The following is a 13,320-nucleotide window of genomic DNA, read 5'->3' as shown; positions in this document are numbered from 1 at the left end:
TGTCCCTGTAATTTGTCATCAATCAGATAGAGGCCGTAGTCAATAGCTGCTGGATTGTCATTCGTGAATGTCTGTTGGAGGACCTGAGTCGTAAAGTGATCACCTAATAGGTTTATAAGCCTATTAGAGAGATCGTCACATATATCACTGCAATAGCTTTCCCACTGCGCTAACGGGTTGCTTAACTGGGCTTGCAAGAGCGCAGTGACAAATAGCCTTCGTAGCTTACTGCCTGTTGCAAAAAGTCTTGCCTCTGCAAAGCATCGATCCCACTCACGATCACCTTCGATCAAGTGCAGAGCGACGCAAGCCTCTCTGAACGTCGGGTACAACACACCATTGACCGTTCTTATGCCCTCAAGAGACTTGGGGCTACGGACGCTAGTCAGCAAAAGACGAAGATAGTACCTTTCACCTGCAATAGGACTGCGGTGATACATTCTGCCAATGGCAAAACCTCGCTGGCGAGGTCTCCATCGCTTTAACCTTTCATCAAAGACAAAATGCTGAAGAAATTCTTGGTAAAGGTATGACCTTCCATCTTCAATTCTTGCATTATAGTTAAAAAAGGCCATCAACGTTATCCTGTTTCTTTCTAAAATCGTTGCAATCTCTGTTGCTGACGCATCTGAAGGAAAGCAGACTGCTTGTTCACCAGGTAGATGGACCTGAAGGCTGATCACCGTGGGACCTTCTTCGTGGGCTTTGAATTGGAAAATATTCCAAACAGTTTCGGTTGGGCCAATATATCTTCCTTAAAGATACTTTTTTATTTCGCCTTGGCTATTTTCGATTTCTAAAGCTGTTCTATCCGACCCCTTATAGATGTACTTGCTAACATACTTAATTGCTTGTATGCCAGCGCAAATCTCAACGTTTATATGTGCCTTGTACTCTTTGGATAGGTACGGGTTTTATGGTACAACCCACCTATTGTCCATAGCGAAATCAGAAGCAACTCTTCCAGGTGGCCTTATAGAATAAAAGTAATTGTTCTGTTCCTAAGCAGGTACTCGTCTTCGTCTATATAGAGGGTATTCGTTCTCTGGCATGACAGTTTCATCTTGAAATTCTTTTGTGAATCTCTTAGAACAGCAGAGCAGCCCTCTTCCACTTGCGCCTTCAATCATGCATGGTGAGTGTGGGTTAATATCTCTACATGGTCCATGGAGCATGCATGACGTGATTATCTCAAAGGGCTCTTTGTCTATATTTTTGTTTGGCAGTGCTGCTGAAATTACTTGATCAATTTTCTCAGCATCAACAAAATTGTCTTCGGGGCCAAGGAAGAGCAGCAAGTGCAGATGAGGCAGACCTCTCTTTTAATATTCAAAGGTGTGTACCAACCCTTTATAGCGACCAAAAATCTGTTTCTTCTTCAAATCATTCAAAAGGTGTTTAGCTTTGATATTAAATACTCTTGCAATGAGGCCAGGCCAATCAGATGCTGTTTGTCCGGGCAGCAGTTCATTGATTTCTTTCCATTTGGGGTTGGCCGTGAAGGTAATGAAAAGAGAAGACTTCCCAAAATGGCGAAAAATGACCATGGAGTCATAGTATAGTCTACTCATGAAACGGGGACCGCCATGATAACTGCTGGGGAGAATAAACCTACGTCCCAAACTCACAACGTCCACTTGGTCATCTTGAGTGATGGCGTCTGATAGACCGTTGTAAACATCGGCACGAGGTCTACCCTGATTAGTTCGTAACCATTCAAGCTTATTCTGATCGCAAATAGCCCATGTGCCTACCAGGAATTGCTGAAACAATCTCTTGCTATAAAAGATGGTAAGAAACTCGTGTTCTCCTCTCAAATGAAGTCTAAATCGATAGAATGAACGCTGAGATAGCCTATCCCTCGTTCTGATGAGTTCAGTTGATTCACTGACATCAACATCATCGCCTCCGTTGTTGTTATTGTTGTGATTGTTGGAGGTGGTGTTCGTTGATGATAGGCGCATGCCCCAGTGCCAACCGTAGTCTCCATGTGGGAACAGTAGCACATAATGAGTAGGCATATACGCTGCATGAGTATGGCTTATTATTTGAAAGGGATACTCAGAGCTATACCGATCACGTAATGAAGCGCTGGTGCTATTAGCTGCGCTTCTCAAGGTGAGAACAATATCACGAAAGCTTTTGTCACCATATTCAGTGGGAATGATGGCGGCAACCTCTTCCATAGTAGGCAAGCTTTGGGTGCGTCTATCACCTCCTTCGATTAATCGCATTTTCATATTAGGAGAAATAACTATATAAGGTGAGGCGTAGTTGTCAGTTGAGTTATCGTTACTCTCTCGCTCATTCAATATCTCACATGGATGGCGGTAAATTCGGGCAAAAGGATTTGCACTGCGAGAGCATGAAGGAAAGCTCCCTTATGATCTCAGGATCAGGGTTGTTATTTCTCTCTGAGTGTCTTTCAGCTGCATATGGTGGGTCGTATATGTAAAGCTAAGTATATAAGGGGTTGGAACTACCATCATTGGGAAGTAAGGGGCCCTGGAGGTGATAAAGTTCACCATGAATTTGAAATGCGTGCAGACCACCTCTGCTGTTTTCATTGCTGGTTCGTTCCTCGGCAGAAACAATATTACAACCTAGTACAAGACACGACAATCTTTTTTCCTTTTATTGATAGTCCGGGTCACACACACATGCTCTGTCGGAAGATGAGAGGTCACTCTTTTGGAAATGATCAGCCCTTTCCTTTTCGTTCTCGTACAAAGCAGGTTAATCTAATGGCTTCTTCTTTACCATTACATCAACAAATTTCCAGGAAGAGGCTACCTATCTTATCATCAACTCATAAAAGAGCTTTAGTCCTATTTACATTTGTCTGTGCTCTTTATTATATATTTAGTTCATCAACTCAAAATCTGTCATCTCAGATTGATTACAACATCAACCCTTTATTTTGGGCGCCAAGGATTTCTCTTCAAGATAAGGACAGTAGTGCATATCCATCAACTTTCTTTACCAAGGATGCGCTCTGGGAGAATGAGTTGAAGCTAGTATCAGCCATTGTGCTGAGAGTAACAGATGACGATCAAAGTATTATCAACACAGTCAATCATTTGCTAAAATACCCATACATAAGCGAAATATACATCCATAACCTTGTGCCTAATCGATCACTCACAGTCAACGTAAAGTCATCAAAGATAGAACAGGAAAGAATATTATTAATGTGCTCATTATAGAAACTAAAAGCGGATTCCAAGATATCGACCCCAATAGAAATATTGGATATAAAGCATGAACAATTAGAAAGTATGGCAAGGTTCACTACTTGTGCTACTGCAGTTCAATCCTACTGCTACTTTCAAGATGACACATTCATTAATCGCGCTATGGATTCACTCTATACGAACTTCTTACGCTTTCCCTCCATCATTCACGCCAACACAAAGCCTACTCACTATGAAAAGGAGATGAAGTGGCGATTTTATAACAAGGGTACATAGTAGTAAGAATATGAACATATCTAATAAAATATTAGATATCAGGTTGCATACAGGCTATGCCGATCTCAGATTTGGTGCATTTGTACCTCGGTGGAAAGTGCAAACCTTTTTGACACAGTTGGGTAAATCTGGCCTTGTCAAGGAAAACATCCGTGAAGCAGAGCACTATTTTGCGATATGGATGAACCAATACCCATGGTTATTAAGTAATCCACCTTATCTTGCCAATGGACAAAAAGCTACTGATTATGATGTTAAATACCCTGCTGCCTTGGACTCTTTTACAGTAAAGAATATATCTTTATTCTCTCTTTTCATAATAATAACCATTATGTAATAGTATGACGCTGTGCGCTACTTGCAATGGTCTCTGGAGCAGAATGAACAAGCTTACTTTGAAATTGAAGAAGAAGAGCCTCGGCTTGCGCATAGAGATGTTAAATCATCATGCGTCAATGATAAGTGCCTGTTGATCACAAGCATGGACTCATATGTTCATCCAGAAAGAATACCATTTGATTATAGAGCTATTGCATCAATAGAACAATTAGAGACCCTTTATGATAAGCTGTCAACAGGCACTGAATGGGTGCAACATTCGTATCACCTTGCTGTAGACTCTGACCCAACCACCTGCTGGGATACGCTAAGAGGTAATAGATATACACTTGAGCACAAACATACTGACAAATGTATAGCGCCGAAAAGAGGTGATTATTTCGGTTTGATGCTGGTAGGCTCCTTAAAGATTGACACATTGACGATATATACACCAAACGAGATAAAGCGGCCAGAAAAGCAGTTTTCAATTTCTGTGATGGAGGAAGGTAGTAACCAGTGGACCAAGTGCAAATCTACGCAAATAGAAAGGAGCTATAACAACCGAATTCAATTAGCTATTGACTGCCCTGTGAACTATTACAGACTCATAAAGGTGTCCTTTAATAGTGATCTTTCTGTACCCTTCAAGCTCTGTAGTCTTTCATTGGATAATTTTTCGACTTGATCAGTTTATTTTAACGGGAATAAAATGATGAGAGTATGAATATATATGCTGTGTATCTATTTTACTACAAGTTCACATTGATTCTCTCTCACAAAGGATAATACAAGTTAGAAACATGAGGGTGGAATAAGTTCATTTGTTATCAGTTGACAAGCAAGCATAGAACTTATTAAAATGAGAATATCCCTTGGGGAATATATATACCGCTAAATACCACTTTAATCTTGAACTGAACATGCTTACAGAGACTTGAGCATCTTCTATAGAAGCATGGTAGTGCCTACAAGAGTATATTTGAAGTCCCCTCGATTTTCTTTATTAGGACAAAAAGTTAAGCTGTGACGCTATCTATTTTCTTTTTTTTTCTTTCTTTCTATAAAGTTGATGAGCACAAATGGAAAAAGGGATGTATTAAGGTCAATAGATTACCTTTTATATTGTCACATGGCATACAGTTATCTTTTAGATAAAAGCTTGCTGGTTCTATTATTTAGATTATTACTGCAACTGGTAAACAGCCCGTGAGAGCGTAACTAGAGAATATAATTAACATACCAGCAGCAATTATTATCGCCTAAAGCACTTACAAGGTCAATACGTACAGCATTACTCATCGTCATTAGCGGATGGCTCATTTGTGTACTTCTACATTTGGCTATTGATCCTGGACAACCAGGAATTATTATTGACTTTATCGATAATCGTAAGAATATACATATTAAACACTTGGCAAACGGCGGCTTATTGTATTGCACACACAGAACAGATACCCAGTACCTTCAGATTGCTGATGCTCGACTTTGTTGTCTTGTTACTTCAAACTGTTCGAGCATTAGTTACCTCAAGTCTATCATCTCAGTTACTACTCCATGGAACAGTTCTGACAACCTTACCTGTTCCACCAGCAATAGCAACAGCCTTTGGAGCAGACACCGTCACAGTCATGCTACCGTCTCGAGATAGAAGATTAGGTGATGGTTCTGATACAACAGAGGAACTATTGTATCATAATGACTTGGTAGTTGACATTGGCCTCAGAAGTTGCATAAGGAACATTATGTATGCAGAAATAGAAAATAGCAACTCAGCAAGAGATGGATCAGATAGCTTGCCTGTGTGAATATATATATATAATAAACACTAATCTTTTTGATGATACATATACTAGCTTTTATTTAAATGGTAAAGTCTATATACAAAAGAGAGGGGAGGATATATACACAAAATAAATCAAGCAGACACCAATTCTGCTACGGATGCTGTCACTTTCTCAGGAAACTCGCGTTGAAGCATCAGATCAAAGATAGCCTTGGCTTGTTCTTTCTTTTCGTTTTCAACATAGGCACGAACCATAGCTTCATAGGTGCTTGGTTCACGAATAACAACAAAATCATGATCAGAGTCCTTGTCATCACTCATGGCATCAAACATAGCCTTTGCCTTTTCCAAAAGACCCTTTTGACCATAGCCACGGATAAAGACATTTTCGATGTAAGGAGATGAGCTTCTTTGAATGGTTTGCTTCATCATAGCATAGAGTTCTTCTGCCTCATCCAAGCGATCGTTACTGACCAAGGTATCGAGCATGGCTTGATAAACAACTTCATCCTTGGTAATTCTCTTTTCTTCCATGTCTTCAAATAGAAGGCTAGCACTCTTGATATCACGCTGCAAGACGCCATAGGAATAGATCAAAGCGGCATAGTGTGTGGCTTGAGGACGAATATTATCACGACGTTCCATTTCGCTGAGCATACTGTGGGCAGTGGGCATATCATAAGGGGCAATCATGCAGTAGACTTCCATCAGTAGCTTATAAGTATGAGGAGAGGGCTTGATGTGTCGACGACGTAGTTCAGCAAAGTAATGAAGAGCACGTTCACGGTCGGGCTGTTGACGAACATAGAATTGGATCATGTTATTGAAAGGACCAACACGAGGTTGAAAGGAAGAGGAAGCAAGCATATCATTAAAAAGTTTGCAAGCTAAGCTTTCAGAGCCAGCACGAACGCAAGCAGAGATGATGGCACCATAAGTGATTGAGTTAGGGGCAATGTTGAACTGCTGCATTTCTTCAAAGAGTTTCATGGCACTATCCAACTTGCGGGCCTTGGCCAGTTTGGAGATTACGACATTGTAGAAGAAGGTAGTGGGCTTCACATCATGACGCTTGGCTTCGTCGTAAATCAAGAGAGCATCAGTGGCTTCGTCCGTGGCACACTTGGCACTACCCAAGAGAAGACTAGCGTAACCGTTACCGTCGGGATACCTGCCCATAAGCTTGATCTGTTCATAATATTTCTTGGCGTTAAGCATATCACCTTGCTGAGCATAACCAATGAGGATACTGTTGGTCATGGAATATATGGCCTTGGATAACTGCTGAGACTCCATATTGCATGTTTTGAGGCTCTTGATACAAAGACGATACATAGCCACAGCGATATCAAGATGACCTTGCTTTCCAATAAAGGCAATAGCATCACGTAAAGGTTCAACAGAAGGGGCAAGCCCAGGCTCAGCGATACGAGTGCGAAGAACATCAAGAGCTTCTTGGAGTTGACCGTGAACAGCAGCCTTCATGACAGCCTGGGAGGCTTCTTCAGCTTCAACAGACTGAGCTTGTTCATCTGATCGTTCAACAAAGAGAGAATTCCATTCCTTCATTGCCTTTCTATCACCAAGGGCTTGCAAATGAGAAAAGGCACGAGCCTTCAAGACAGAGGTGATTCGTATACCCTTTTCAATCATTTCATGGTAGAGATCAAACACAATAGATTGGAAGGAATCAGAAGAGACAGAGAAAGTAGCATCAAACAAGATGGAGTAGTCACTTTGCTGAAGAAGCATGCTATGATCATTATCACCCTTATAGCTGCTTACCAATGCTTTGGCAATAGATAAAGGCAAGCCTTGGGGACAATAGGGGTAAAGGATGCGACTGACTTCGAAAACTTGAGCAAAGCGAGTTTCAGCAGCGGATATAATGGAGAGACTAGCGTTTTCAATGTGGCAGAATCCTTTGGCCAACGTTCGAGGCTTCATTGTTTCCAAAATTATGCGAAGAGAATGAAGGGCTTGTGTGATATCAGACGCATTTGCGAAATGAGTCATGATGCGTGCAGCCAAACTTGGGTCGGGTTCTAGTCCAGCAGAGCGCATGTCATCCAAAACCAGGAATACGTTGGCGGATTCGTGTTTGAGGCAAAGCAACGCATAATTGGCCAAATTACCATAGGATTTGGAGATATCCGTCTTGATGAGATCTTTGTAGACCTTGGAAGCTTCATCATAAGCATCAAGTTGGCAATACGTGGAAAGAATAGGGCCAAAGCTGCTTGCATCAGGCACAGGAGAAGATTGCTTCATGGATTCAATCAACTCGATGGCCTCATCCATCTTGTTATGAATGCAGTAGTAACGAATGATAGAATTGAACGGTATGGTAGACATCTTGACATTACAGTTGAGCATATCGTCTTTTACAATTTTCATGGCGCCCTCTAAATGATTACACTTCAAGTGAGCATCCACCAAGGCATTGTAGATATAAGAAGCATCGTGATAACCAAAAGTATCCTTTAGTTCACAGTATCTTTCAAAGTATTTCAAGGCAGAAGGCAGATCACCAACACGACCAAAGAGATTAATCAAGGCAGCAAACGTAGCTGAGGTAGGACCAGCATGAAGATTTAACTGCTCGTATACATAGAGAGAGGCCTTTGTGTTTCCATAGTGTGACAAGACGCGTAGTATTTGATTATAGAGCTCAGGTTCAAAGAACTGGACGAGGCCCTGACCAACAGCAGCATCAAATATGGAGAGAGCCTTGGTAATATTTCCCTCGGATTCAAGTTCAGCCATGTTACTACTAGAAGATTTGCTACAAGAACGAGCATTTTGACGTTTAAGCATAGCAATGACTTTTTGGACTTCTACATCACGCTTGCACAAAGCACGAATGAGGATGGAGTAAGTAGAGCTACTTGGTTGAATGCCAGATTCAATCATTTCATCATAGACTAGTGACATATATTAGAATGTATTTCTCAATATATTTTTAATTGTAAACTTACCCTTTAACATGGAAATGAGAGGAGTACCATCACGACGAAGAGCAGCGTAGCTTTCAAAGACAAGATTATAAGTGTGATCATGGAGCATGAGGCCTTCTTTTTTGAGAGCATTATATTCAGCCATAAGATACTTTAGATGTCCCTGACGTCTAGCAGTTAGAATACGATCATTTGCAGCAAAGGAGGCGGCTGAGGGTGATGACTTGGGGGAAGGTGGAGGAGTGATCATGTCAGAAGGAGCAGCATAGACTATTTCAAATACATCTACAAGAGTATGAGCGACAAGCTAGCATATAAAGAAAGGGTTACTTACCATCAGTCTTTGACTTTGATGTTGAAGAGACTGTGTCACTTGAAGAACGACGGGAAGATGAGGGTGATACAGTTTTATGGTTTCGACGGGTATGTGATGATTTTGTATGCTTGTTAAATTGAGAAAGCGAAGCGGTAGTAACCTTTGCAATAGGAGTAGTTGCCATGATTTGCATATTTATTATGAATGAAGATGAAAAGGATGAATAAAATGTAAAGTAAACAAGAAAAAAGAGTAGGGGAAAAAAGTGGCCTTTTTATATTTGAAGAGCCAGTATGAGCTCAGCCAATAAAAAATTTAGCATCTATCAGATCTTTTCGAGATGACTTTGAATTAAGGTTAAACAAAAATTATCAGATTTTAGAGTGACCATGTACCCTTGCAGTTTACAATACAAACAAACAAAGGAGCTATAGAAATGATACTACATTCATAATTGAGTGCTTTGATTGTAGTTTTGGTAAATAAAAACTCGAAAGCTAAAAATGCTTACTTTTTGATAACCATACAGAAAAATCTGATAGAAAATTTTCAAATACAGTGCGGTATTACGGGAACTATTTCAAAAGCCAAAAAAAGAATCAATTGCTAATTATCAGATCCTTGGCTTATAATGAAACCTACTAGGACCTATTGGGATGACTCATTTAGCGTGTAACCTTGTTTTTAAAAGCTTTTTATAGAAGAGGCTGAGTATTGATAAAGAAAAGTAGAATCAGATAAAGAATATAACACTACGAAATAAGAGATATCTATTCCTGTTAATATTTTTTTTATTACTTTTAAGCGTATTCTTTTTATAAATGACACCCAAAGGGAACAGAGGCAGCATCATTAGACCATCTGACAAAATATTTTTTTCTTCCGCTAATATGTGATACAATAGAATCTGTCGTCATTATTATATTGTTATGTCTTTAAGCGAAAGATTAGAATGCTTTAAGAGACAGTAATGCATTCTCTATATCATTATATTATAGAATTGATAAAAAGGAAGAACGATTGATTTTTTGTATCAGCTATGTGTTGATAAATTTTTCTTAGGATTCTTGGGAATCTTATCAGATTCTTTTTTAACATTTAAATCCCCCAAATGAACTTTAATTCGATCATACGTTATCAGATCTTTTCTTTTGAGCAAAAAAAAATTAAAGCCAAGCCTAGAAGGGGCCATCTGGATCTGATAAGAAATAACCGAGATATTTTCCCCCAAAAACCCACTCAAAACTTTATCAGATTTTTTGATGATACACAAAATTATCAGATTTTTTAGATCTTTTCGCGATCACACAAATCTCTCTGGTTTCTAAACTCAAAAAGATCTGATAACTCTCTCCCTCTCTATTGTATGGAGCAAATACGTTTATTCACGTGTCACGTACTGTCAGATTTTCTTAAAATAGCACCGCCCAATCTCTCAAGCACATTTGACCTTTAATTCCCATAAAGAAATGAATAGAAGCTTCGTTACTCTTTTTCTAATTTTTAGCTTGTTATTATAGTTATCTGTTCAACAACAGTAAAGGTGGAAAAAATTGAATATAGAGTACCAGTTTGTTGATATCAAGCACTAAAGTTTCACACTTCAATGGACGTACGTTCAACGACATTAACACCACTGATTGGCTTCAATTCCCTTACTTCATATCTCGACCATTGTGTTTGAACTCTCAGTTCCCCTCTTTGACGCCAATTACTCTTTCTTGACTGATTCAATGATATGCTGATATCCATTTACAATTCTTCAGCAGACCGTATTTCTTCTGATAAGTATACTAGACAGTTGGAGATTTATCCACTCTGTAGCAAATTAAACCCAGTTGCTGCAATGAGGAATTTCATTATATCTAGCGTTGTATTGGCTCCCTTAGTGTAATGCGTCTTCTCCAATGTTTTTATGTGTAGCTGAAAAAGTGTTATATCTCAATGTAGTTTTAAATAAAAATACAAAGCAAATGAGATAAGTAAAGAGATTCAACGATTGTCGTAATTAATACAGCAAATAACCTTTGAAAATATAAACCACTATTCTTTCGTTGCTACTAAAACTGAATTACCCAATGCATTTTGACCTTTACGGTTACTTTTAAATATTTGTTTTTCTTATCCAGTTTTCAAGGATGCTTGACCAATTTCTTAAAGTTCCGAAAGTCTCTTTCAAGGCATTCTGTCACTACTTCTTTCGTATCTGCCACCACTAAAATTAAGGCTAGAGTCATCAAATTACTTTTAAAGTTCATTAGTAAACATGTGTAAATTAAACGTCTCTACCGCAGACACAATTGGAATAATAAATTAATTTATTTGTAATTCGTATAGTTTCTATCTTCAGCAACAGCTAAATAATTATCGATTCTTAAACCATGCGACATCACCATTGAAAATCTTCTTTGCACTATATCGAGCGACTTGACTATCACTCAAATTCTTTGCAAATCGAGCACGTGCATTAGTCCAAGGACGGGCTCCAAAGTTCTTGTATTCTCCATAGACAACGTTTGCAGTGTTTGGGCTAGCATCACTCCATCCGCTCCAACCAGCGGGCTTGATATGACTACCAATGTCTGAGTTCATGATGATGACACGAGAGTATTTTCCCCAAGGACGAGCGAAGAAGCAAGTGTCTGGGAACTGAGCAGGAGAAGTGAAAGCCATGGAAGGATTATATGTTTTGGACAAGGGACCTGATGGAACAGTAGCCTTGAAGACGCAATGATTAAAGTAGAAGCCACCAGGGCCGTTTGGAGTATCTCTACCGTGAGCAGTGACAGAGGTGCCTTTTTGATTGGAGGCAATGACACATTTATCAAAGTAACCTAAAGCAACAGTAGGTCAATGGTTGGATATTCTGTGTATAATACTTTTCTTTCTTTACCAGTGCCAAAGCCCCAAATGAAATCAACTGAACCTTCAATCCAACAGTTCTTAAAGTAAGCAGAGCCACTGCGGTTGATTAAAAGGGTATCTTGGAAACCGTAGATCTTGACATTTTTGAAATAAGCCTGAGGAGCATCGATGTGCAAAGCAACATTAGCGACGCGCCCTTGCTTGAAAGTGTTTGCAATAACAATATCTTGGAGCATGACATTCTTGCCTTTGATAGTCAAGACAGCAGAATCAGCAGTGCTTCCAGCCTTGGAGCTAGTGTCGTGGCCAGAGGCATACTGAATGGTGACAGTACCGCTGACAGGCTTCAACACGAGGTTAGGACGAGCAATAGTGAATTGCTCAGTGTATGTTCCGGGAGCAATCAAGATTGTATATGATTCAGCATTGTTTGGAAGCGAGGCAATGGCCTTGCTAATAGACTTGTATTGACATGACTTACAAATGTTGATAGTACCAGCAAAGGCCGACTGAACGCACAAGAGTGCTAAAATAAGGTATACTAAAGAGAATTGCATTACTGCTGATAAAGAAAAAAGGACGCTATACGAATCAAGCTCCTTATATATTCAAAAGAGAGAGAGATGAGGTGTAACACAAAGTAAAACCTATAAAGTCTCTGTTTAAAATGCTCAGCCAGAAAATCTATCATGTCAATTGTTTAGCGTAGTTAACCATTGTTAATCTTGAATAAAGTAAGTGTCGGTGTGCACATGTTTAATATCTGCATATTATAAGCTGCAATTGTAAAGTCAATGCAATGCAATGTGTTTTGAAAGATTACTTTCATAGTGATACACAATTTATTTAATTGCAATAACAATATTAGCATTTCATTGGTAACAGAATCCCATTTACTCTGTTGTAGTAATACAGCTATTATAGATGTTCTTTCTTGCATGCAAACTAAAAGAGTCATAAAAATATGGTATTTTATATTGAAAGTTATCGATTATGATATCCTGTGTAGACAGTATGAAAGCTGTGAGAACAAGTATAATGACAGAATCTATCTATATTCACAAGTATTCATTGATTGATGCAAAAAGACGCATATCCAGGCACCTCTAATAAATCTTGTGCTTATGAACCGCTGTCTCATATCAAAGTAAGAAACGTGGTCGTCATGACTACAACGTTTCCATTTGCACATGCATTATGATTATAATAGTTTCAGATAGTAGTTTTGCGTATTACAATAAATCGAAACTTCCTCGGACAATACTTTGAAATATATATAATAGAGAAAGGTATTTCTATCTTTCGTATTTCCATAAATGATTCTGTGTCACTGCAAAAAGACGATTTATCATAAGCCTAGAGATTTGATGACTTCTGAGCTTCTGTAATACATTCTGATAAAACACAATATTCCAAAGGCACACCATACTGTTTTATTAAAAATAAATTTCAGAAAGAGGATAAAATTATGACGTGTATGAAAAAAATAATTGGCGCATATAAGAAAAAGTATTTACGCAAAGGTTAAAAATAAAACACGTGCGAAGGAGACGACATACAAATGAGAGTAATAAGTACCAAGGAGAGAATATAAAGAATTATACAGTT

At 39.0% G+C, this 13,320-nt stretch overlaps 5 protein-coding genes across 5 annotated transcripts; 2 read left to right on the top strand and 3 right to left on the bottom strand.

Moving 5' to 3' along the window:
* Window positions 1–1,916: 1,916 nt before the first annotated feature.
* Window positions 1,917–2,608, bottom strand: RHIMIDRAFT_303217 (uncharacterized protein; the record flags this gene model as incomplete). Its single annotated transcript, XM_023614411.1, has 1 exon — window positions 1,917–2,608. A coding segment is annotated over exon 1 (324 nt), but the record flags the coding sequence as incomplete, so codon positions are not given.
* Window positions 2,609–2,625: 17 nt separating this feature from the next.
* On the top strand, window positions 2,626–4,850 carry RHIMIDRAFT_273887 (uncharacterized protein). The gene is made up of 5 exons (XM_023612417.1): window positions 2,626–3,152; window positions 3,207–3,462; window positions 3,506–3,756; window positions 3,811–4,123; window positions 4,169–4,850. Exons 1-5 carry the CDS (start codon window positions 2,745–2,747, stop codon window positions 4,474–4,476), a joined length of 1,536 nt encoding a protein of 511 aa, XP_023461526.1. The 5' UTR covers window positions 2,626–2,744; the 3' UTR covers window positions 4,477–4,850.
* A 70-nt stretch (window positions 4,851–4,920) lies between these two features.
* On the top strand, window positions 4,921–5,596 carry RHIMIDRAFT_242318 (uncharacterized protein; the record flags this gene model as incomplete). The annotated part of the gene is made up of 3 exons (XM_023609749.1): window positions 4,921–4,986; window positions 5,038–5,179; window positions 5,238–5,596. 3 exons carry the CDS (start codon window positions 4,921–4,923, stop codon window positions 5,594–5,596), a joined length of 567 nt encoding a protein of 188 aa, XP_023461525.1.
* Window positions 5,597–5,706: 110 nt separating this feature from the next.
* On the bottom strand, window positions 5,707–9,031 carry RHIMIDRAFT_242317 (uncharacterized protein; the record flags this gene model as incomplete). The annotated part of the gene is made up of 3 exons (XM_023609748.1): window positions 5,707–8,498; window positions 8,553–8,816; window positions 8,866–9,031. The coding sequence occupies 3 exons, from the start codon at window positions 9,029–9,031 to the stop codon at window positions 5,707–5,709; spliced, it is 3,222 nt and encodes a 1,073-aa protein (XP_023461524.1).
* Window positions 9,032–11,211: 2,180 nt separating this feature from the next.
* On the bottom strand, window positions 11,212–12,269 carry RHIMIDRAFT_208829 (pectin lyase-like protein; the record flags this gene model as incomplete). Its single annotated transcript, XM_023607091.1, has 3 exons — window positions 11,212–11,489; window positions 11,550–11,681; window positions 11,741–12,269. The coding sequence occupies 3 exons, from the start codon at window positions 12,267–12,269 to the stop codon at window positions 11,212–11,214; spliced, it is 939 nt and encodes a 312-aa protein (XP_023461523.1).
* Window positions 12,270–13,320: the final 1,051 nt, after the last annotated feature.

Source organism: Rhizopus microsporus, assembly GCF_002708625.1.
Source record: "Rhizopus microsporus ATCC 52813 unplaced genomic scaffold scaffold_30, whole genome shotgun sequence".
Lineage (NCBI taxonomy): Eukaryota > Fungi > Mucoromycota > Mucoromycetes > Mucorales > Rhizopodaceae > Rhizopus > Rhizopus microsporus.
This window is presented reverse-complemented; position numbering and strand designations above follow the sequence as displayed.

Coding starts and splice junctions, on each gene's coding strand:
- RHIMIDRAFT_273887 (XM_023612417.1), top strand. CDS start 2,745: ATGGCTTCTTCTTTACCATTACATCAACAAATTTCCAGGAAGAGGCTA. Junction 3,463..3,505: donor GTGGCGATTTTATAACAAGG/GTACATAGTAGT, acceptor ATAAAATATTAG/ATATCAGGTTGCATACAGGC. Junction 3,757..3,810: donor CTGCCTTGGACTCTTTTACA/GTAAAGAATATA, acceptor ATTATGTAATAG/TATGACGCTGTGCGCTACTT.